General features: G+C 40.8%; 1 protein-coding gene across 3 annotated transcripts in view; it reads right to left on the reverse strand.

Moving 5' to 3' along the window:
- The window catches only part of LOC136858279 (uncharacterized), a 319,541-nt gene that overhangs the window by 176,974 nt on the left and 116,049 nt on the right, over nucleotides 1-26,518 (reverse strand). For 2 of the 3 annotated variants that reach the window (XM_067137700.2, XM_067137699.2), the window contains exon 3: nucleotides 22,590-22,793. In XM_067137700.2, coding sequence (XP_066993801.2) covers nucleotides 22,590-22,793 — 204 coding nt within the window. Of the gene's footprint in view, nucleotides 1-22,589; nucleotides 22,794-23,154; nucleotides 23,288-26,518 lie in introns of those variants that run through there. The other variant, XM_067137701.2, reaches the window with a different exon arrangement.

Below are 26,518 nucleotides of genomic sequence, written 5' to 3' on the forward strand. Positions count from 1 at the left end.
CATAGTATTTGCCATGTTGCGGTACTAATCAAGAGTAGCGTAGACTCGTGGTATTCCACATATTATGGTATTACTAACAGGTAATGAAATTCACACATGTATTACAGACCTACTATGTTTCGCACATCGCGGCGCCATTGACAGGTAACGCAAACCTATGGTGTTCATCACCTAAGTGTACTAACCAGTTCCTCATACAGTGGATACCGTACTAATCATAGTCAAGCCAGAATCATGGGTTCCTTCATCCCATGGTGTCACTCATATAGTGCTACTAATCACAAACCTATTTGGTAACCAACATAGTGGTACTACGCGCAAGTAAAAGCGACTAATAGTGTTCCCCGCGTGGTGGTACTAATCACAAGTAGTTTCATGGTTCCAATTTGATCATCCCTTGGTCGCCCCTTTTAGTTGCCTCTTACGACAGGAAGAGGATACCGTGGGTGAATTCTTCTCCTGCACCCCCCACCCACAGGGGGTAGTGTGTTTGGTCCGCGAGAGATACTTTATTTCCCTCTAGTCTGCCGGCAAGCCGGTTAGGACGCCCCTGTCCGCCACCTGGGAGTATCACCTCTCCCCCTGCTACGCCAGCGTAGCAGGTTCGTGGTAAATTGTAATTATTACAAATAATATTGACATATTGCAGTAGGGATAGTTGATGAGAAAAACAATGTCGGTGATAATATAGATACCAATGTATCAGCCGCTGGCTGTAAATCCTTCACAACTGGTAGAATAGAAGTGAGGCCTCCGGGAATTATTGCAAGATCGTTTTTTCCTTTCCTCATCATATCTTGTACGGCGTCAGTTGTATGCCCTGTTGTATGTCCTTGGTAACTATCCAACACAAGCATGTTTCATTTTTGTAACAAAGCTCCCGGGCGGCGTTGCCAAACGCACTTCACCCAGTCCTCAACTAACGTACTGTCGATCCAGCTGGACTTATGTGTTCTAACAATAACACCGGACGACAAGTTTCCATTTGGAAGTGTTTTCCATTTCAGAACTACATATGGAGGGAGTTTGGTTCCATCCGCTAATACGCACAACATTACGGTGCATCGTTGCTTTTCGTTACCACCTGTTCTGATGGTTACACTTTTAGAACCCTTCGTATCCACTGTATTTTCCAACGACATTTTAAAATAGACAGGTGCCTGGTCAGCATTCCCAATTTGCGACAGCAAATAAGAATTTTGCTTCCTCAAATGAATAATGTGATGCTGAAAGGCAGTTAAATTTTCTTCATACGCCCCAGGGAAACGTTGTGAAACAGACGTACGTCTCCGAATGCACACACTCTTTCTCCAATGAAAGTTTCCAATCCATCCGCGGCTTGCAGTAAAACCCCGTGTTTTGAGTTCTTTTGAGATCTCTAGTGCTTTCAATTCACATATTTCACTAGAAACATCATATCCTAACTCATGCTTTTCTATCACAAATTTGTAGAGTTGTTCTTCAATTTCCAAAAACACTGCACTCCGTCCGCAAAACATTCTGCGATCGCCGTTACTTTTTAGAAATTTTTCCTTCTTCCGCCAATCACGAATACACAATTCATCAATATTGTACTTTCTGCCAATGGCACGATTTCAGTATATTTCAGCTTCGCTTAAAACTTAAAGTTTCTCACGCACAGCAAATGACAGCAGACGCCGTTCTGAATCCATCGCTTACTATCGAGACAGCACTTTCACGAGACAGATATGGAATTTGAATGTGAACGAGGTAGACTTCCGTAACCAACAGTCTCGACTCTCGCAAAGTACGATATCCCACGAGATCAGCTATTCACGAGCCCAGTATGCCAGCAACACTTGTGAAACAAACGACGATAGAGTATCCGCAGCAGCGGCTTTCATAGTTACTGCATATTTATCCATACTCTTTGATATACCGTATTTCATTACCTTACATTTCGCTCTTACATGCCACTGTGACCGTATTAAGAAAAAATCAATCTTGTTTTCTAGAACGCACTAAAACACAATAAGACCTGAATGCCCATTTACATGTAATATATTGAGTACGGTAACCAAATTCAAATCTCGTGTAAACGTAGTAAATACGAGAATGAACGACATGAATACGACCCGCACTCAATATTTAGAAACAATATATTGGGGAAAAAAGTGCGGATGGTATTCGGGATTATACAGTACTTATTTAATGAACTTGTCGTTGTGGGGAAAGGCTTTGTAACATCAAAATTTGATGCAAAGAGGTGGCTGAGGAGAAACCTGAATCTGAAAGCTAGATGACGCGTAGGAAAGCAGTTCATAGAATGAAGACCAAATGGCAGCAGCAAGCATTGAATGTTGTTGCTGCTGTCTTATCAGTACACGCTACACAGATGCAATAGGAACAGTGACTCTAATATGCCGTGAATCGGATTACTGTATCAATTCAGCAACGTGAACGGAATCAAATGAATCAATTCAGTAAAGTGAATCGAATATACCATCACTAATGGTAACAAAGGCAGTGTGACTGCTTCTTCGGCAGCCTTCTCAGTTAACTAGTTTCCTGGTATACACAAGTGGTTTGGGAGCCATACAAATGTAATTCTGGTAATTACCTTCCAAACCCTGGCCAACAGATCGTGAATATGTTGAATATAGGGTGTCGTGGTAAGCCTGTATCAATAGATTGTAATGAGCTCGAAGTGTCAGCACACACAAGGCAACACTGACGTTCAATGGATAGTACCACAGAGCTTCTGAGATGGCATACAGATCTACTGTGCATATGCTGCATGTTTAATGTAGACAAAAGAGAAAAATATCATTATTCACAATGAACAAACAGACCACCCTGCCATGTGCCCTCAAGCCAAATGTGTAAAGCATATCTGATCCCGGATACCAGTTTACAACAGACCTTAACAACCTCCAATAGAGGCATCCATGTGAACTTTTGTGCCGGTGTACAGATCCAGGGTGATGTCCAGTCTATTTATTGCCCACAGAGGTAAGCACTCTGACAAGTCAAGAAATCAATGATACGTCCAACTTTTTGTGAATGCTACCGAATCATATTCCAACCAGATGTGTTACTTGTGGGCAGGTAGTTAGCATCTGGCAATTCTGGTTTTGGAATATGCAAGGATAGTCCACTTCTGGTGAAAGAAGGCAAGGCAGAAAGGTGGAAGGAACATTACAATTGTATCAAGGGAAAGTAGTAGATGCTAAGGTTTCAGAACAAGAAGAGGCTGTTAATGCGGATGGAGACCCAATGTTAAGGTCAGAATTTGACTGAGCATTGAGAGAACTAAATAGGAAGAAAGCACCTGGAATTGATGACGTACCCTAAGAATTACCGATTGCCTTAAGAGAAACCAGCATGGGGAGGTTATTCCATTTAGTGTGCAAGATGTATGATACAGGAGAAGTGCCACCTGATATTTTTAAAACTTCCTTTACAAATGGCTTTACGTCGCACAGACACAGATAGGTCTTATGGCGACAATGGGACAGGAAAGGCCTAGGAGTGGGAAGAAACCGGCAGTGGCCTTAATCAAAACACAGCCCCAGCACTTGGTGTGAAAATGGGAAACCACGGAAAACAATCTTCAGGGCTGCCGACAGTGGGGTTCGAACCCACTATCTCCCGAATATTGGCCGCACTTAAGCGACTGTGGTTATCGAGACAGAATACTGTTATACCTATTCCCAAGAAATCAGGTGTTGACAAGTGTGAAAACTACCGCATTAATAGTTTAGTATCTCACGCTTGCAAAATGTTAATGCGTATTATTTACAGAAGAATAGAAAAGGCAATTGTTAATGTTGATTGGACCAAGCTATTTGAGACTTTGAAGGTGGTCAGGATAGATACTGAGGAAGAATTATCTACAATCTGTAAAAAAATCAGTCTGCAGTGATAAGAATTGAAGGTTATGAAAAGAAAGCATCATTACAGAAAGGAGTAACGCAAGACTGCTTGTCCCCTCTCCTTTTCAACGTTTATGTAGAACAGGCAGTAAAGAAAATCAAAGAGGACTTGGGAAAATAAATCACAATACAAAGAGGAATCTGAAAATCTGAAATTTGCCAATGATATTGTTATTGTATCTGAGCCTGCAGAGATCTGGACAATTCCTGAACGGTATAGACAGAGTCTTGGAGAAAGAGTACGAGATGAAAATAATTAAGTCCAAAACAAAAGTAATGGAATGCAACAGACTGAAGTCAGGTGATGCAGGAAATATTACATAAGGAAATGATGTCTTAAAGGAAATAGATGAATATTGTTACTTGGGCAGTAGAATCACTGATGATAGCTTAAGTCAGGACATCAAATGCAGACTAACAAAGGCATGGAAGACCTTTCTTAAGAAAGTAAATTTGCTCACCTCAAACACTGATATAGGAATTAGAAGGCCTGTGGCAACTTACAATTCATTTTCAGTAAGCAATACAGTGCTCTAGGACGACTTTCTGAAAAAACTCTGAAACACCATTAAATCAGAAATAAACAAACGTACTTCTTTCATTATTTTTGAACCACATAAAAGCACTAGATTCAATTGGTGTGCGATGCAGAAAATAAAGATCGTGTGAGGGTAAGCTGCTTTACAATATTTTGTACCCCTCTTTGTCGGCCTGCCATTACCCAGAATCCATCGTGGTTTGGCTTGGACTTCATTTTTATCTTTAATCCAATCTTCGAAAACCATACGAATGATACCTGCCAAACCTGCACTACTTTTATCACTTGAGACATTATAAAAACCAATGAAATTTTCTTCAAACGTTTCTTGAACATAGTACTGGAAAATTATGCTTAGTTGCCAGCTTCAAGACACGTCTATAGTCTCGTTGGCATGGATTGTAACAAAAGAACACTCTTGAATTTCTAACTTAATTTTGTTCTTAACAAAAGAAGTTATGACCTCAATAATTTAATTCTGAATATCTGCTGAAGTCCCTTTGAATGTTGATGCAGACTGTAAACGGTCTTGTATAATCGATTCATCCTGACGAGGGAACGGTATGAAGTCAGACTGCGAATTTTAATGGATTTTTACATATTCATGAAGGTCCTTTTAAGCTGAAACAGGCAGTGGAAGTCCACTTTTTCGCTGGTTCTTTTTAGGGGGGCATTTGGGAGCTTGAATTTGGCAGTGCGTGCCCTGAATTGTGCAGTCAACTCTCACAGCCAGCGGCTGTCTTGCCTCGCCTTCCCTTTCCACTCTTTCGAATCTCCTCCGTCCCCCACCACATACAGCCACCTACAGTTGTATATAAAAGGGACGGCGAGAACTATTCTATAGGGTCAAGTTCTCCATGACCCATGGCTATTCCAGATACATGCGATCGCACTGGATTCTTTACTTTAGTATGGCCACTTGCAACATTATTGCAGCTCTTATTAATGCCTACGGTGTTAATAATGATATTTCTGTATCAGTCATATCCCTAGTAACAAGGAAATGCACTTTTTACTTTTCCATAATTTCTGTATGTATGTATGTACGTATGTATATATGTATGTATGTACATGCATCACGAGAAAACGGCTAAAGAGAATTTAATGAAAATCAGTATGTGAAGTCAGGGGATGAACCTCTACAATCGAGGCTATAAATCATTTTACTCACGCTGAGTGAAATGGTCGTTTAGGTGAAGGCCTAAAATTTAATTCTCAAATATTTATATTGTTGGTGGTCCTATCGATAAATACTACATAACTAAAGTTATACAGAATTAAATTTCCTATCATTTATGTCATACATTGTTACCGTACTGGCTTTGATAACACAGATATTCACAAATTTGTATTTTTGTTGCCGAGTCCATATCAGCACCGAGCCACGAGAAAATGGGTAAACAGAATTTAATGAAAGTCGGTATATAGAGTCAGGAAGTAAGAAACTACAGTCTAAGTTATAAACAATTTTATTCGTCCTGTGTGAAATTGTAGTTTAGGGGGAGGCACCTAAAATTTAATTTTTAAATACCTACGTTATTGGTCATACTGAAAAGTACTACATAACAAAAGTTATAGAGAATACAATTTCCGACCATTTATGTTTTATTCAATTTTACCGTACCGTCTATGATAAGAGAGGTATTTCAGAGACTGAAGGAAACTACATGTGAAGGCCTACAATACTGAAAGCACGTAACATTGATCAACAATAACATTACATTGACCTTGTTTGTGGTGACGGTCTTTGTCTCTTATGCTCCCACTCAACTCCGATAGATGGGATTACTGCTGCATACCGAGTATATGAGCCTGACTGAATATTGGCTGGAAATAGCTGGGGAGTTAGAAAAGTTTCTTCTTTAGCATGCCATTCCTGTGGTTCATACATCTTCTGATACCGTACTGCTTGTACATCATAGTATTCCAGCTATTCGATCCCTACTCTGACGCGCTGTTTTGGATAAGCAGTGTGCATTCTTAAGGCAGAGACTCACTTAGTAGTAGCAGCAGCAGTAGTAGTAGTAGCATGACCTGGTCTAGAATTACAATTTAGGCATATTCCAAATTATAACACCACAATTCACTAAATAACTCAAAATTCAACCCTGAAAAGTAGTTTCTTAAAAAGATCTTCTTCCTCTTCACTTTCATTAAATTCTACATTCATTTTATTCAAAATTAGCATTGAAGAGGGGATTTCTCCTCTGGCATGGAGGAAGAAATTGCCTCCAAGTCAGCTAGACTTTTCCACCGCCAGTGTAGTGAATTGAGATTTTTCGACTCATCGGGTACTCCTAGGAAACATATTAGGGCATAGCTTTTGCCCTGGGACTCTCCAATATTCAACCCCCCACCCACTCCGAAAAAAGACGAAGAGTGTTAACGAATCACGGCTGTCTGCGGCCTGGTCATTCCAGCTCTGGAACATTGGACTGTTAGATTGGCAGCGTAGTATTGTTACAAGTTACAATTCTCATTTTGGTTCCGTATAGAAGATGACGTATATCACAAATATTATTATAATATTTATAGATCCACGTGGTTCATATCTGTGGGTTACTGTAGTCACGTCCTAGTTCGTGAACCATGGGCAACGGCTGAGTGGCCTAGTAAGTGGTCCTGAGAGTCAGGATACCAGTTGCTATGGATTGGGAGTGGGCATCTCGGACATATTCCGAGTCGTGGCCCTCCTTGTGCTCAGGCGGCTAGGACTATACAATTCACCGGTGGTCCATAACCTGTTAGAGGAGAGATCCTCACTTGGACTATGTGTAACTAGGGTAGCATCCTGCTTCATGAATTTACCGAGCTCAGAACACTTTAAGCAAGCCTCGGACCTATGCGAGTAATGGAGTCCCACTCCCATTTGACAGGCGAGGGACTCCTTGGAAACAACTTGGCGAACGAAATGGAACTCGATGGGGAGCTATCAAAATTAATGGGGCTTATGGAAGAAAGAAAGTAGAACTGGCTGAGTCAGCAAAGAGGATGCATCTGGATGTGCTAGGAGTAAGTGATATTCGGGTAAGGGGAGATAATGAGGAAGAGATAGGAGATTATAAAGTGTACTTGACAGATGTTAGAAAGGGAAGGGCAGAGTCTGGGGTAGGGCTCTTTATCAGGAATACCATTGCACGCAACATAGTTTCTGTTAGGCACGTAAATGAGTGAATGATGTGGGTAGATTTATCAGTGGGAGGAATTAGGACAAGAATTGTGTCCGTGTATTCACCATGTGAGGGTGCAGATGAGGATGAAGTTGACAAGTTTTATGAAGCATTGAGTGACATCGTGGTCAGGGTCCCGGGCGATTTCAATGCGAGAGTTGGGAATAGAACTGAAGGATACGAAAGGGTGATTGGTAAATGTGGGGAAGATATGGAAGCTAATGGGAATGGGAAGCGTATGTTGGACTTCTGTGCTAGTATGGGTTTAGCTGTTACGAATACATTCTTCAAGCATAAGGCTATTCACCACTACACATGGGAGGCTAGGGGTACCAGATCCATAATAGACTATATCTTAACAGACTTCAAATTCAGGAAATCTGTTAGGAATGTACGAGTTTTTCGCGGATTTTTCGATGATACAGACCACTATCCGATCTGTAGTGAACTAAGTATCTCTAGGCCTAGGGTAGAGAAAGTGAAATCAGTCTGCAAACGAATAAGGGTAGAAAGTCTCCAGGACGAGGAAATTAGACAGAAGTACATGGATGTGATTAGTGAGAAGTTTCGAACAGTAGACAGTAAGCAGGTTCAGGATATAGAAAGTGAATGGGTGGCATACAGGGATGCTGTAATAGAAACAGCAAGGGAATGCCTAGGAACAACTGTGTGTAAAGATGGGAAAAGGCGAACATCTTGGTGGAATGATGAAGTGAGAGCAGCCTGTAAACGTAAAAAGAAGGCTTATCAGAAATGGCTTCAAACAAGGGCCAAGGCAGACAGGGATTGGTACGTAGATGAAAGAAACAGAGCAAAACAAATAGTTGTTGAATCCAAAAAGACGTCATGGGAAGATTTTGGTAATAACCTGGAAAGGCTAGGTCAAGCAGCAGGGAAACCTTTCTGGACAGTAATAAAGAATCTAGGAAGGGAGGGAAAAAGGAAATGAACAGTGTTTTGAGTAATTCAGGTGAACTCATAATAGATCCCAGGGAATCACTGGAGAGGTGGAGGGAATATTTTGAACATCTTCTCAATGTAAAAGGAAATCATCATGGTGGTGATGCAAACAGCCAAGCTCATGGGGAGGAGGAAAACGATGTTGGTGAAATTATGCTTGAGGAAGTGGAAAGGATAGTAAATAAACTCCATTGTCATAAGGCAGCAGGAATAGATGAAATTAGACCTGAAATGGTGAAGTACAGTGGGAAGGCAGGGATGAAATGGCTTCATAGAGTAGTAAAATTAGCGTGGAGTGTTGGTAAGGTACCTTCAGATTGGACAAAAGCAAAATTGCACCTATCTATAAGCAAGGGAACAGGAAGGATTGCAACAACTATCGAGGTATCTCATTGATTAGTATACCAGGCAAAGTATTCACTGGCATCCTGGAAGGGAGGGTGCGATCAGTCGTTGAGAGGAAGTTGGATGAAAACCAATGTGGTTTCAGACCACAGAGAGGCTGTCAGGATCAGATTTTCAGTATGCGCCAGGTAATTGAAAAATGCTACGAGAGGAATAGGCAGTTGTGTTTATGTTTCGTAGATCTAGAGAAAGCATATGACAGGGTACCGAGGGAAAAGATGTTCGCCATACTGGGGGACGATGGAATTAAAGGCAGATTATTAAAATCAATCAAAGGCATTTATGTTGACAATTGGGCTTCAGTGAGAATTGATGGCAGAATGAGTTCTTGGTTCAGGGTACTTACAGGGGTTAGAGAAGGCTGTAATCTTTCACCTTTGCTGTTTGTAGTTTACATGGATCATCTGCTGAAAGGTATAAAATGGCAGGGAGGGATTCAATTAGGTGGAAATGTAGTAAGCAGTCTGGCCTATGCTGACGACTTGGTCTTAATGGCAGATTGTGCCGAAAGCCTACAGTCTAATATCGTGGAACTTGAAAATAGGTGCAATGAGTATGGTATGAAAATTAGCCTCTCGAAGACTAAATTGATGTCAGTAGGTAAGAAATTCAACAGAATCGAATGTCAGATTGGTGATACAAAGCTAGAACAGGTCGATAATTTCAAGTATTTAGGTTGTGTGTTCTCCCAGGATGGTAATATAGTAAGAGAGATTGAATCAAGGTGTAGTAAAGCAAATGCAGTGAGCTCGCAGTTGCGATCAGCAGTATTCTGTAAGAAGGAAGTCAGCTCCCAGACAAAACTATCTTTACATCGGTCTGTTTTCAGACCAACTTTGCTTTACGGGAGCGAAAGCTGGGTGGACTCAGGATATCTTATTCATAAGTTAGAAGTAACAGACATGAAAGTAGCGAGAATGATTGCTGGTACAAACAGGTGGGAACAATGGCAGGAGGGTACTCGGAATGAGGAGATGAAGGCTAATTTAGGAATGAACTCGATAGATGAAGCTGTACGCATAAACCGGCTTCGGTGGTGAGGTCATGTGAGGCGAATGGAGGAGGATAGGTTACCTAAGAGAATAATGGACTCTGTTATGGAGGGTAAGAGAAGTAGAGGGAGGCCAAGACGACGATGGTTAGACTCGGTTTCTAACGATTTAAAGGTAAGAGGTATAGAACTAAATGAGGCCACAACACTAGTTGCAAATCGAGGATTGTGGCGACGTTTAATGAATTCACAGAGGCTTGCAGACTGAATGCTGAAAGGCATAACAGTCTATAATGATAATGTATGTATGTTATAGCTCCACCTGTTCAATGCAATACATTTTTACATGTTTCACCCTTTTTTCATGGGCATCATCAGCCTTGATCAATCTTAAAAATTAATGGATATGGGATCTTTCTAATCTTATAAACTATAGAGTAAAATGTTGGACAATGATCTCATAAAATGTTACACTATAACATCTAAAATAGGGATATTGCATAGAAAGTATGTTAAAAATACTATGAATCGACAGTTTTTGAAGGTTATAACGTGGGTTAATCATTAATATTTGAGCGTTTAAAACCAAAATGGATCCTCTTCTTATACAACATTAGGATTGTGACGGCCTTGAGTGTAAAAGCACAATCATCCAAGGGGGAAGTTGCTCAATTCCCATAGCATGAGTTCAAGATAGTAAAATTAATGTCAGTTATTTAAAATAGAAGTGTGAACGTATCAAATGTATTAAAATATGTATGACTGATTTATCACAAAGTCGTAGAAAAGAAAATGGGACTGCTTATCAAGACGTTGCTAATAATAAAATGTTGTGTTAAAGCTAGCTGATGTCAGTGTTTAGTTATGTTAGTACGGTAATCAATTGGATCCAAAAGATGGTCACGTGGGTGTTATTAACCCTGTTGAAACATTTGTGTGAAGAAATGATAGAGTTTTACCTGAAACAAAATGTTGAAGAGAGTTGGTTAAATAGTATTGTGCAAGAGACTTCCCGTACGTCAAAAATGCCTAAGGCGGTACTTACTCGTACGGTGCATGTTGTGTAAGTATGTCGGGCTGTTCCAGCAATGCTAGCTTGACTGACCTTTCTACTTCTAGTATTATACCGGTGTGGCTGAGGCAGTGAAGGACATGGAAGGGGGCAAGAGTGGGCAGATCCTTGCGCGCAGGTGTTGTTGTTAGAGGGCTGTTAGGAGCAGGATGGACGGGCCTAACATTTGGCGAGGGGGTGGGAGCTTTAGAACAAAAAGTTCTAAGAGTCTGCGGGATTCTATTATGTTTCGAATTCACAATACCTAATAACTTTGGAGTTAGCTCATATAAAGGATTTTTTTGCCTCCGTGGCATCATTAAGATTATGGTCTTTGTTAGAGGCTTGGTCTAAAAAGATGTAAAGACTTTCTAATTCATTCATAAGTTTTCCTTTGCCTATACATCTTAGAATAGTGAGATCCTTATAAATTGATGTAAACTGGTGTCCTGTTTCACTCATATGCGAGCTCATCGCTGAATATTTGTTATGTTTGAAGGCATTGTAATGCTCCATATATCTTGTATAGAAGCTGCGCCCAGTTTGACCAATGTACTGTATTGAACAGGTGGACCTATAAATATTATAATAATATTTGTGATAAGCGTAGTACTGTTCGTTAAAAATGAGAAAATGTGTGTTTTTTCATTTGATCGAGTATTTCATGTGAAATCATTGCATTTTTTTTACTTGCGCCATTCCTACTGATGTAATTGTAATGACCTATGTTCATTTCAGTTGGGAAAACCACTAAGACAGTCTTTCTGAGGACGTAAAAAGGCAGGTGGAGTGGGAGTGTCTGCCATTAATAAATGCAATTCCCCAACCTGATTGTGACTGATGGTAGGCAGGGTGGTCCATTATTACAATGAAAATTCCCTAACGCAGTCTTCATATGAGAAAAGACGTTCAGTGATTTCTCTGTCATGTTTCCAGGGTAACGTTAAGAGCTATGCAGTTTAATAGTCTCGCTCACAACGTGTACTCTACATAACAGACAATTCTATATATAATGTAGAATTCTGTTGCGAAGCACGGGTACATCAGCCAGTATATAAATAAAGACACATTTGATGCAATTTTGGAGGAAAAAGGCAAATTTGCTCAGGAAGAAGTCGTTTTCGTTGATTCAGAAGACGAAGATGGAGTTGAGGAGGGGACAACATCACCGAAAAAACGCAAACACGGAGATGTGTTTAACGAAGATAACATGTCTTGTGATGGCCGAGGAAGACGCTGTAAGCCAGTATTTGCGAAGTATAAGAAGACTCGGGGACAAATTTATGGAATCGTCAACCACGTTGAACACAATCGAGAAATTAGGAAATGTGCAATGGTTTAACCCGTTAACGCCGTGCGTGTCCATATGATCACGGCCTGCATTCCTTCATTTAGATTGCTCTCAGTGCTTTGTATAGCGCTGGAATTGATTGCTGACTGTGTAGATCAATTCAAGAAGCATGTGGCAACTGTGTGCGAGCATATTATTACGTGATACATATCGACTCATTGTTTCGGTGCACTTTCGTTTCGTGTCATTGTCAGAGCAGCTGAATCATGATGGCGCGCTTCAAGTAAGTTTGATATTTCACATATATTTATGTTTAGATTACACAACTCATATGCTTAACAAGTTTGGGACTGATCTATGTTCACATTTGATGCAGTTAATTTACATTCAACAGTAAATATTACTCTCGTAGCCACTTAAAACATTGCGTGATCGTACGATCACGCTAGGCGCTTGTGTTAGCTATTCACCCTGTGCATGTATTTGATGGTGGATGAGCAACGATTTGGTAAGTGTGCTGCTCCAATGGTACTGATGCTGGAAGAACTACCTGATGATAAGTCACACTTACCCTTTCAACTATATTTCGATAATATTTTTACTGGAATGGCACTTTTGGCTCATCTAAAACATTGCGCATATGGCGCTACAGGAACCATTCGAGAGAACAGAATTCCCAGACTGCTCGATCACACCTTCAAATGAAATGAAGACAGGCTCGTGGGACACACGACATGGCAACAAACTCGGAGGGTATAAGTATTGTTCGGTGGGTTGATAACTCCGTAGTTACCATAGCATCAACATGCCATGGTGCTGAACCAGTTTCTAAGGTAACACGATACTCCCAGGGAGAGAAAAGGAAAGTGCGTATAAACCGGCCGGCTGTGTTTGGAGCTTATAACAGCGGAATGGGTGGAACAGATAGGATGGACCAGAATGTGTCGTACTACAGAGTAGGCATACGTGGAAAGAAATGGCGGTGGTCGGTATTCGCATGGCTCCTGGACGTATCCATTCACAATTCATGGTTACTGCTAAGGAGGTCTGGATGTGATTTGTCACATCTAGAATTTCGTCGCCACATTGTGCAAACATATCTACATACGTTCAAAATAACGCCATTCGGAAGAGGCCGCCTTATCACCTAGAGATACAGTATCCAGCAGAGTAGCGTCACTGACGATGAACAACTTAACAGGATTGGGCACCTCGTAGCGCCCTACAATCGACGACGCTGTGCTGGAAAGGAATGCTCCAGTACTGTTCACACCGAGTGCATAAAATGTAACGTTGGACTCTGTGTTCCATGCTTTGTCCTATTTCATACAGTGTGAAGTATACAGTTGTTATATTTGTTCCTATTCGGTAATTTCTGTTAATTAGATAAGTTGAATGTAATATATTACGAATATCTTTAGATTTTCATTGCTTTATTTATGTACATATTGTAATTAATGCATATTCTTCATAAATTATCATCTTTAGTTTATTTTAGTGTATTTTGTTCATAATTTATCAATATCAATACATAAAATCTATAAATACTAAAAAAAAATGCTATACAGAATGAAACGCTAACACATCCGCCTAGCGTGATCATATGAACACGTCACCTAACGACGAAACCGTGAAACGTATGAGCTTAATATTTTGTAGTTATGTTATACTATGGACCTGAAGTGATTTAGACGAATTTCAAAGAAAACGGACAAAAAAAATAATTTCGGCGTTAAAGGGTTAAGCGTATGTGAAAGAAGAGTTCACCAAGACAAGGATGCGTTATTTATGTCACACTGAGCGCTGGACTGGTGAGGGTAGAGAGTTATGTTGCCCCAAACACTCTCCCCAGAGCGACTCCTACTTGAAAAACCTTAAAAGGCATTTAAAAATTTGGTTCCGAAAAGCAACCATACTAGTCAATGAAACATTTAAAATAGATGAGGAAGTATGACGTGAAATGGCTAAAACGTTTGTAACATTTGTTAATGAATTGCAAGAAGAGAAAGAGATCCCGGATGCCACATCTGGAATTTGGACCAATCCCGATTCGAGTACGAAATGGCAGCACAGAGAATTTATGATTTTCATCGTGTAGAAGATGTTCTTGTTATGCTCGTTTGCCGAAATAGTTTTACGTACTCCCACACAGTGAATATCACATTTCCAAAGCTAGAGAAATGGGGCATTTGTTCTTGATGGTTTCCCAAGAAATTAATGGAAACTTTGGACCTAGGGTACAAGAAAGTATCAAAGCCTACATGGATGCCTTTTAATATGTCATTCATTTTCATCTTCTGGGAAAAGGGGGAAAGGGCATGTATGTGACTTGTTCATAGCGTTTTCCATCCGCAATTACAGGAAGACAAAAGAAATCATCTTCTCATAGATTCATTCAGTGGCCAGGGCAAAGATGCACAACTTGAATCTCTGATGAACAAGGAATACATACCGAAAGGAACTACTTATCTTTGCCAGCCATGTGATCTTGAACTCTTCCGACATCTAAAATGTTTAGCCCGTCGATTGGAATTCCCCTGTGGGTGGGGGCGCTAGAATAACATCCACGGTATCCCCTGCCTGTCGTAAGAGGAGACTAAAAGGTGCCTCAGGGGCTCTGAACTTTGGAGCGTGGGTTAGCGACCACGGGGACTTCAGCTGAGTCCTGGCATTGCTTCCACTTACTTGTTTCAGGCTCCTCACTTTCATCTATACAATCCAACCTGTCTTGGTCAACTCTTGTTCTTTTCCGACCCCGACGCTATTAGGTTTGCGAGGGCTAGGGTGTCTTTCATTTTCACGCCCATCGTGGCCCTTCTCTTCCTTTGGCAGAAATCTTCATTTTTCGAAGTGTCGGACCCCTTCCACATTTTCCCTCTGATTAGTGTTATAGAGGATGGTTGCCTAGTTGTACTTCCTCTTGAAACAATAAATAATCACCACCATCACCACCACCCGTCGACTGGAAAAGATTTGCTGAGTAAAGAATTTACACGGCCAGTCAAAATTAAAACCCCAAAACAGACTTTTCATTATAACTAGACAAATACAAGCACATAACCAATTACAAGCTTATTGTTTTGTATCAATGCTGAAATATGCTTGAAAAGCAAAAGGTTATTCCATTACTGACAATATACCACAATTTCATACTGTCTCTCGAACTAATTTTCATGATTTGACTGATAAAAAGTGTTATGGAAGTGATTGTACATATTTTTCGTTTATAAACTGTGCACATTGTTTTCTTGTGTTTTTTATTCATATTTTGTGTAAGATTTTCACCATCATGCCATGAACAATGAATCAATGCCAGACTGTGTTAGAATAAAGTCATTTCTTGAACTCTTTGTACGTCATGATGATACAGATGATATTTGATTATGTATTATCTGTATGTTAAGTAGTGAATTGTAAACTATCTTTATTGTTTATTTATTCCATAATGAATTCATTTTTTTAAATAAAATGACCCAACTAACGTCAGTCTTCACCTGCCACCCTGTGTACACAAATACCGGCAGCCGTATGTGGTGGGGGACAGAGGAGAACCGAACAAGCAGAGAGGGAATGCAAGGCAAGAAAGTCGCTGGCTGTGAATGCTGATGTATGCCGGCAGGTACTGTACAAATCAGGGCGCGCAATGCCAACTTGGAGCTCCCAAATGCCCCCTTAAAAAGGACCAGCGAAAAATTAGACTTCCACTACCTGTTTCACCTTAGAAAGACCTTCACGAATATGTAAAAATCGAATCGGAATTCGCCGCCTGACTTTGTACCATTCCCTCGTGAGCAAGTAAGTTTAAAAGTTCTAAATAACTGCCCCTGTATTTCATTCAACTTCTAGGTGGCCACGTAAGGTATTTCTTGTTTGAAGTATACATCCAAGAACTTGTCTATTAGATGTTACCTGTTCATTATGCTATATTTAACTCCACCATTGTCCGGTCCCAAGTCTGGAATGGGAAAGGAGGAGGGTTAGCTGGCTTGGAAACCAGGTGTAAAAACAGGTAACGCCGAGTGTCGAGCAGGGGTAAATAACTTGACCCCCCATAGGGGCAAACAGCTTCGGGCAGATGAGCTCCTTTGGGTGGGATGATGGTCCCCTCAGTGTAGAGAATGACACTGGAACTCATCATCTGTGTCTTTGGCCCAACGGCAAAATGGATAGAGGAACCTCCTTTTTGTCGTTCTCATCAGTTGTGGAGGAGGATGAGGTCATGCCAGACGGATTGGCTGTGAAGGCGTAACTCAATGGTATTTCGAGTCTGTGGTTGTCCGTTGCAGTCATGGTACTAGAACCGGCATGTCGCATTTCATTTGTACCCCAGGGTATAGTTCCGAGATCATAGTGTGTGTGTCACTTCCTTGCAAGCTGCGATCCACCTTAAACAAAATCCCGCTTGTGGCACTTTTGCCTGCTGTCACTCCCTTCAACTCAAGTCAAAGGACGATGGGATAAGGATAGTGGAGGCAGGTTTTTGGGTGAAACTAGAAGCCTCTGGTTTGGAACTGCATGTTAGCAGCTGATGTGTGATGGCCATCTTTCTGAGACCCTGTGACTACTCAGGAATTCGGTCCTGCATCTGTGTTTGGGCAGGCCTATTTAGGATCATCGCTGCCCACCCTGAATGGGAAAGGCCCTAGAAAATGTGGGCTAAACATCGGTAGTCACATTCTCAGTCTCTTCTACTTTTCTCAGCATCTGCCTCAACCTAATTCCTGGATAACACTTTACCCTGGTTCCCTTTCCTCCAAACGCTTTCCGCACATGTCTAACGATGGATGGAATCCCCCATGACCAAGCCTCAACCCTACCCACCTCATTTGATCCCCTTCCCTCCTGCTCAGTCCTATCCTGATAGCTGCAGAAGCTACTTCCTCCTCCCTTTTCTCCCTCCCATGACTCTGTTACACTCATCTTTTCCTATCCACTACTCTACATTTCCCTTTCCTACCTTTTCCTTTCCTCCTACTTCCACACATCTCAGCAACAGTTCCCTGTTCCTCAACTTCCCTCTGTTGCTCTACCTGGAGAGGCTCGTACTGATTTCTCACAGACACCTGTCTTGAATTCTGATCCTAATGTCCAATAACGGACCCATTATACCGGTATTAAGATACTAAACATGACGATATCTATACCGTTTAATGCCAGCGCTTACAAATCAGGATTTAAGTTTCCGGAAACTCATCAAAGTCAACAGCGCAGTTTAAATTACAAGTGCATTTAGCAGAAGCCTAGTGTACTCACTCTGCTCATTTTACATGGAGGCTCAGCGGCAGGCGATGCTCTTTTATTTTTAGTTCATGGGATTGCTGATTGGAGCGTCTTTACGATCTGCCAGCGATCTGTGAACTGTCAGCAACTGTTAAGGAAATGTCAACGAAATGTAACGATAGGTTACAACCACAAAATTAACTTGTTTCTTGCCGTGTCAGTATGCGCCGTGGCGATAGTTAAGAGCCTCTCGAAGTGAGTGCGGCCCCCACAGGGGGGAACTGTTCTCATGACAAGAGCTTGGCCTGGATTTGCAAAGATAGGTTACAGCTACTAAATTTAATTTTTTTCCTGCCGTGCGGGCAATATGCGCCGTGGCGATAGTTAAGAGCCTCTTGAAGGGGGTGTGGCCCCCTCCAGGGGCCACTGTTCTCATGACAGAGCTTGGCCTGGATTTGCCGATAGGTTAGTTACTAAATTACATTACCAAGAGAGCCTTTTGGCATGTTTTTATTTTCCGCGGGTTGGTAACGGAAGCAGCGAGTTAGAAATTCTGGGAATTATGTCATGTCGGCGAATTATTATTATTATTATTTATTTTCCACTAATTGTAGTTACAATTTAGGGATGGTGAATGGAGAAAGGGCATAGCCCCATATACACAAAAGTGCCTCCATCACCACTTAAAATTATAATATACAAATATACAATTACATTCTACATGATGTTCTTATATACAGTTAAAATATTTACATACAGTAATACTCACAAGACCTGTTCAACATTCAAGTCATTCGACACACACACACACACACACACACACACACACACACACACACACACACACACACACACACACACACAGAGTCTCTCTCTCTCTCTCTCTCTCTCTCTAGAAACCCCACATATATTTTAGCTAGGCCGGCTCACTCATACACATTTACCGTCTCAATCACTCGGGACCCCATAACTTTCATCCATCCTCCCACTCATACTGAACATTCTCACAGTAGATAAATTATGTTTAGTACAGAGGGTTTCGTTATATATACATCCGTTTTACGTCTTTACAGAAATTTTCTGCAGGTAGTTCTTTTATCTGCGGTGGGAGTTCATTCCACAACCGAGCAGAACGACTAAAGAAGCCACTTTGATATGATGCTGTTCTTGCAAATGGAGGGAAAAGGGACACACCTCGACCTCTTTGAGCGGAACGATAGTTCAGCTGTAAGCGGTTGAAAGGGTTTATATGAATGTTACCTGCGAGGGATTTTCTCAGGAAAGTAATATCTATTTGTTTACAGAGGGATGTTATGGAGGGCAGTGACCTGGCTGTATTTAAATGACCGTGTTGAGTAATTAGTCGTTCTGCTCTCTCTAGTTTCGTCATGTTCTCCACTGTAGTAGGGTGCCAGGAAGGAAGCCCGTACAACAGTATTGGCCGTACTAATGACAGATAGGCTGTCTGAACAGCTTTCTTCCTGGCTCCCAGTAGAGATCTGCGGATGAATCCCAGGACTCTGTATGCTTTACACCTTATTTCCTCAACATGTTTATTCCATTTTAAATTGCTGCAGATGTGAATGCCAAGCAATTTTATTGAGGTACAAGGCATCAGGTTTTTACCACACAGTGAAATTTCGTGTTGTAACTGTGATCTTGCTCTAGTAAAGCGGATGTATTTACATTTCTGTACATTTATACACATTCTATTTATTTTGCACCACAGAACCACGTTATCGAGATCTGACTGTAACTTATTTACGTCGTTCTCATTGCGAATGGCTCTGTAAATGATGGTGTCATCAGCGTACTGTGCCATAGAAGACGATACACAACCTGGCAGATCCAGCGTAAATATTGTGTACAGCAGCGGCCCTATCACACTACCTTGAATCACACCCGAGGTGACTGAGGTTTGTTTTGACCTGGCCCCACTGAACACAACGCTCTGCGTTCGACCTACCAGGAATGATCGAAACCATGCCTGCAGGTTGCCTTGAATGCCATACTTGTTAAGTTTTAACAACAGTCGTTGATGAGGTACTTGATCAAAGGCCTTACTCCAGTCGAGAGTTACGCAGTCCACTTGGGATATATTAGACTGGTCCAGGGAATGTTGCCACTCATCAATTACTGTTGTTAAAAGTGTAGTACAGGATTTTCCAGGGAGGAATCCATGTTGGTTGTTATTCAACAGGTTTCTCTCATTCAGAAAATCCAGCACATGTTTAACAATTAGGCGTTTCATGCATTTACATAAGCCAGATGTAAAAGAGACTGGGCGATAGTTGTCTACATTTTCCCTGTCACCATCTTTGAATACGGGAACGACATTTGCTTTCTTCCATTCTTCTGGAACAGTCCCACTGTTCATTGAAATGTTAAATATTGCACAGAGAGAAGGTGCTAATGCTTCTGCACAGCGATGGAGAATTCTGGCCGGCACGTTGTCTGGGCCGTTCACAGCATGAGGTCTAGTTCTCCGAAGACTTGTTGCGACCTCGTTAGCAGTGAAGTACAAGCTAGTTAGGGACAGAAAGGGAGGGGTTGACCTTGGAGTGAACATGTCTTCATCCTTGTCAGCAGTGGAGAAGTTATTTTTAAATTTACTATTGAATGTGTCTGCTATTTCTTGGGGAGAGGAAACTGATAGTCCGTTGTACTTGAAGACGGATGGAGCACTTTTGCCACTTTTGTTTCTAATGAAAGCCCATAGCTCTTTACTATTGGAACTAAGGCTGTGGATATATGAACTGTAGGCATCACGGATTAATGATTTGAGTTTGTTCCTAGCCAGTCTGTACTTCTCCCACCTACTGTCACTTGGGTTTTCCTTCCATTTCCTGTATAAACAATTTCTTTTTCGAATACCTGATGTTATCTCTTTATTGATCCATGGCGTTTTTCGCTTATTAGAGATAGAAACTTTCGGCACAACTTGATCGACACATTCAAAAAATACTTTTTTCCAGTTGGCTGTGATCGTAGCTGGCTGGCCTAATGGTCAAAGGCGCGTGAAATCTTTCATTAGGTTATAAAAGTAAATGTACCTTTCTTGGGAGGGTTGGGTGTGTCCCTGGCATTAGTCTCTCTTCTACAAGGATTTTAAGGTATAATTCATGTATGTTTCTTTGCAAAGTTGTGTGTTATAAGCTGGAGTGAATACACTAGGTTTGTACCGTGCATTCTGGTAACTCACAGGTAACTATGGTGTACCAGAAACTGTCCTACAATGGTTCAATGAAAACTGTTAAATAATACACATTCCATTACAGTACTTTTAATCAAAACCCAGTTGTTCATTTATTTATGCTCCGCAGTCTATGATACATAATATTTACTACTCAGTTAGGGCCTAATTCAAAATATTCTCTCCATGATACCTTTACCGAGTAACAGTTCTTAAACAAATCCCACACTTCACTAACAGTCTGAAACTGGATTCCATGTCCGCTGGAAAAATTGGAACTACATATCAGAATTAGCATTCTAAAAGAGAAATTTTTAAAAAATTAAAGAAAAATCATAACTAAGTGCAGGTGAGGCTTGGCAGTCAGGGGCATTTTAAAATAGACTTCTATGCAATCGACCAATACTGTGAGGTAAACATCACTCAGTGTATAGGCAAGTCCAGTGGCGTGCACTGAACCCCATCTACCCCAGCGCTGCTAGGGCAAAGAACTTTGTATTAACATTTTCTTATTATTCTTTAGAGTGCTTTTTATAATGTTTAAAAAATTGTGAAAATCTAAGCCAAGCCAAGTACAGCTGTCATGACAATCCGCTCGCAGTACCGCATTTCAGCTTCTCTAGCGAGCTGGGTTTCCTTACCAGCGTGATAAAAAAGAGCTACCCCCAGCAAAATTTTAGGTTGGTTACGTGACGCATGCACTTGAAGCTACCTCGAGGCGGAGCTGTAGCTCCTCCCACGACAGCAATTTACGGCGACAAGCTGGCTAGCTTAGGTAAGGGGTGTTAGTTTTCATACTTGACACTCGAAATCTTCAGCGCCACACGCTAGAGATGGCAAGAAAAATATGAACATCTTAACAGTATAGCCACTTGCACATCATCTTCCTAATAGAGTCAGTATATGAAATCAATTGTAATATAGAAGAATATATTTTAGTCTTGGGTTTCAGCATGTAGGCCTATACAGTTTATTCGAGCAATTAACTGATGGCACCTGTAGAGTAGCCTATGTGTTCCGATAGCCGCTGAAAAATATTTAGGTTGCCCAGCATAAACATAGAGTTGAGCGCGAATGGTTGCCTGTGATGGTGGTATATAGTGAATTTTTGTAGAATTCCTCTTTGATTATAGGTGAAGGTTTCGCAAGTTCTGTGGCATTCTCCATGAATATAACACGTGTTATACACCCGAGACAAACATTTTCCCCTCATTTGTCGTTGATGCATGTAGACTCAGTATGCGAATGAAACTATAAAACTTCAATGACAGTAAAATACCAATTAAATTTTGCTGATTAGTTTAGAATAGGCTTTTTAAGTAAAAAACAAATAGTTAGTCCCAGTGTTTTTCTGAAAACCATGACTGTACTATCACAAAGTGTCACCGGATGAAACTCTAAGTACATTGTTTAAAATCTGCTATAGATGGTGTTGCCACTGCTATGAATATCAATTTGGAAGTATGTGTGAGCATATGGTTGAAAATATTCTTGAAAAATCTTTCTCAGGTAGACCCTTCCATGAAAAATGCAGCCTTATAAAATGGTAATGTTGACTTTAGAGAGTGTAGTGGGGCTACGATTGTTTATATTTAAGAAAAACTTTTTTGCAGCTGGGGAAATGAATATGTCCACCACACGCTACTGGCTAAGTCTGATAGGCCTACCCACTCTGCAACTTACACCATCACTTCTCAAATTAACACGGTCATTTCTGAATAAAATTATCACCTCAGACAATATGTTGTTAGAATACAAGAGGAACACCAGAAAGGTGAGTACCCAGGTGAAATCTATAGTAATAACCTGGATCTTAATTGTTAACAAAGTTGGAGAATTAAGAATATTGGAATAACAGGTACAAAATAACTTACAGTTCGCCTCCTCCCCTGTCCTTCTCCAGGAGAATCAAGTGTTACTGGTGACCCAGACCATACTCCAGATGGGGTGAGGAATGATGGTGATGGTAGAATATATTTTGGAGTACTACCACTGCATGATCCACTTGCACATCCTGTCCATTGTGGACGATCTGTTACTACAACGTTAACTTCTTGCACCAAGAACAGTTCAATTGTCTGAAAATAAAAACGCAATCCACTATCAATAAATGCCACTTTTTGGTCACTGAGAGGACAATCAGACGTTGCACTTTCAGAACATTTATACGAAAAATATATATTTCGTGTTATAAAATATAATTATCGTTTCAATATAGTATCGCTGCACATTATTTAATACGTAATGTCAATAGGTAATCCTAAACAAAAGCAACGTTTATGATAACATCTAAGTTTGTAAACAAAACTAGACCCGCCTCTTGTTCTATCAATTGAATCGGCACTGCCAACTTAATCATGAATTTCACAGTAATCGAAGTCTTAAGAGAAGATTACTTTTGTGCACCTCATAACTATTTTCACAAGCAAATCAACTTACTGAACTATGAAGTAAATAGAAACATAAATAAATTAACCATCAAGAACTGTCATACAAAATGGCTTAAGGTTCATGACAGACAGTTAACAAAAGATGGCACGCAAATCGCCAGAACGTGATATGGCCGTCGTTGCCACACCGCGGTCAAGCCCCAGCGCACAGCAATAATCAATGAGCAACCCGAGCATGTATGGACTAACGGCAGCGTTCCCAGTCACCTTTCGAAAACCAATCAATACAAGATAACGGAACATTCTACCACAATAACATATGTGAATTGTTATTCATACAATAAAGATGTACAAGACTGATAGCGCGGCAATAGAAAGACTATGTGCAAGGACAAAGTTACACATTGCAACTTGCCACAAATTTTATCCTATACGAATACAATCGAAGCTTACAAGAATAAGTTTTTCAAATAAACCAGCTCTACAGAACAATAAAAGGAAGTCAGAATCCAGTAATACCGATTACAGTACTCCGGAGGTGAACGAGAACGTACGGTAACGAACCAACTTCTTACGGACAAACGATCATTTGACTTGCCGGTAGTAATTAATTACGGTACGAAACTTTCTTTAGAATGTACCAAATTTCTGGGGTAGCTGAAGCGAACCTGTCTCATACATGTTTAGGTTTGGGATTTAAGGCCAGATAAGCTTGATGCCTATCCTGACCCATTTGATTCGAGATGAAAATCACAACCCAGGATCGACCAGGATTCAAACCTCAGCCTAAGCCATACAGAGGAGGAATTCAAAATACTTTGGCTTAGTCTCCAGTCAGAAACAATGGGCTCAAGTCACGGACAGGTACCAAATTGTAGCACATATTAAGACTTGTTACTGCTAGAGCCTACAATAAATACACTAGTCATATTCTCCCTAAATTCTAACCTCTCAAACTATTTTTTTTCCCCCATGCTTAGTTGATTTACGTCGCACCGACACAGACAGGACTTATGGCGACGATGGGATAGGAAAGGCCTAGGAATGGGAAAGAAGCGGCCGTGGCCTTTGCCTGATGTGAAAATGGGAAACCACGGAAAACCATTTTCAGGGCTGAGAACAGAGTTGTTTCACCGAAGTTTCTATTGAACTAGATAGAAGTGCCAGCTCGTTGGCGAATGCAAGATTTTCATGGGAGTGGGTCTGTCAACTGAGTCATACGCCTTCTTAAAGTCGACAAAGGCGATGATATATTTGTTACCGGCGATTTTTACCTGATGGGGCATTGACTTCAGATTGAGTATCTGTTCACTACAAGAGCACCCTTTTCTGAATCCCCCCAGGTATTCTAGCTGTGGATCTAGTTGCGATTCTGCTCTGTTCAATAAGGCCTTGGAGAAAATCTTATATGTGACAGGTACCAGTGAGATTCCTCGATAATTGTTCATGTCAGTCAAGTCTCCTTTCTTGTGAAATGGAAGAATCAAAACAGAAGTCCAGTCACTAGGAACTGTTTGAGTCTCCCAAATGTTTTGGAGGATCTCTGTCAAATTGTTTACTGGTCCTATCTCCAGCTTGCTTCCATAGTTCAGCTACTGTTGAGTCTTCTCTCGATGCTTTGTTGGTTTTCAAGGACTGCACGATTTTTACCATTTCTTCTTTAGTCTATGGTTGAGAGTTTGGTTGCTTGATGCTGTCTTGATTAGTGAAGAATGTATCAGGCAATTTACAGGAGATTATTATTATTATTATTATTATTATTATTATTATTATATAAAATTGTATTGTAAACTATGCAGGGGTTCTTAATGAACTTATATTGGACCGCCTATTATACCAATAATATTTTTAAATGTCTTTTTCGCTTATGTCAACTCTTTTGGAACCGGAACTTTACTTGCAGGTTTTAAAAAAATATCTGGTGAGGAAATTCAGTTTTGCTTGGCCTATATTTGTGGCCTTGCAGATGATAAAATGATATAGCGGAAAATTAAAGGAAAACTAGCCAGCCCATTAAAAGCACATTAGACAATCCCTAAATAGTTTTCAAAAACAATTCTCCTCGTTATTCTTGAGGAACTGGGGCTTGATTCCAAGACCCTCAACCTCATCAAGGCAACACTCACTGGCACTATCTCCAAAGTTAAATTCATGGGGGAGATCTCTGAACCATTCCCGATTAAAACTGTCGTCCGACAAGGTGACGGCTTATCTCCGCTTCTTTTCAACCTCGTCCTAGACAAAGTTATCCGCAAGTGGGAGAAGGCATTGAAAGACATGGGATACTGGCGCCCCATACGACTAGGACGACCCAAAGACAGTATTGAGATATCATGCCTCGCTTTTGCAGATGACCTTGCCATACTGACAGATGATGTAGTCACAGCTGTTAAACAAATTGAAACCCTTAGTGAATGTGCTGGAAAGGTTGGTCTACAAATTTCCTTCGAAAAGACCAAGTTCTTCTGTTCAAAACTTGACATCCAAAATTTGAACAAGACATATGGGCAAATCAGCCGAGTACCACACTTCAAGTACTTGGGAGAAATACTTGAACCAACGGGAGGCGAGAAGCTGCCCAGAAAACTTGCCTACAAAAATTTCGGAAAGCCTACGGTAGGGTTCACAACATATACAATAAAAAGTGCTTGTCCCGCCATGCAAAGATCAGACGCTATAATACAGTAATCAAGCCCGAAGTCTTATATGCCAGCGAGACCCTTACACTAAATGGGAAAGGTGACCTAGAAAACATTTTAAAAGAAGAAAGAAGAATCCTGAGGAAAATTCTCGGCCCCCGAAAAACAGAAGATGGTTATAGACTGAGATCACGCAAAGTGACAGAAGAGCTTTCCAACATTGCAGCAGACATCCGCAAAAGACGTCTGAAATTTTATGGGCACGTTCGCAGACTGCCGGCAAGTAGACTGACACACAAGATTCTCACCTACATAGAACATCTAAAAAATATTCCATGGGTACTGGAAGTGAAGAAGGATCTGGAAAAAGCCCATATGGACTTAACTGACACCGTGGACAGAAACCTCTACAGGAAAAAATTTAATGGATGGAAAGTGCAACCAGAGAACGAAGTGAAAAAGAAGACTGGAGCAAAGTGGACAGAAGAACGAAAAAGGATCCACGGAGAAAGGATGAGAGCTGTTTGGCAACTCAGAAAACAGAATCGTTAGAGCTTTGCGTGATCCATTGGGTCCATACGCACATAATAATAATAATAATAATAATAATAATAATAATAATAATAATAATACAAGGGTAAGTCAATAAGTATCTGGAATTTTGCTCTTATTGTCTTTATGTTGGTTGGCACTCATCACGTGCTAGATGGCACCAGTGTCTATGTCTGGGGTATGTTTCAGCGTTATATTAGTATAGATTGCGCTGTTGTGACG

The sequence above is a fragment of the Anabrus simplex genome, chromosome 1 (genome assembly GCF_040414725.1).
Source record: "Anabrus simplex isolate iqAnaSimp1 chromosome 1, ASM4041472v1, whole genome shotgun sequence".
Classification (NCBI taxonomy): Eukaryota; Metazoa; Arthropoda; class Insecta; order Orthoptera; family Tettigoniidae; genus Anabrus; species Anabrus simplex.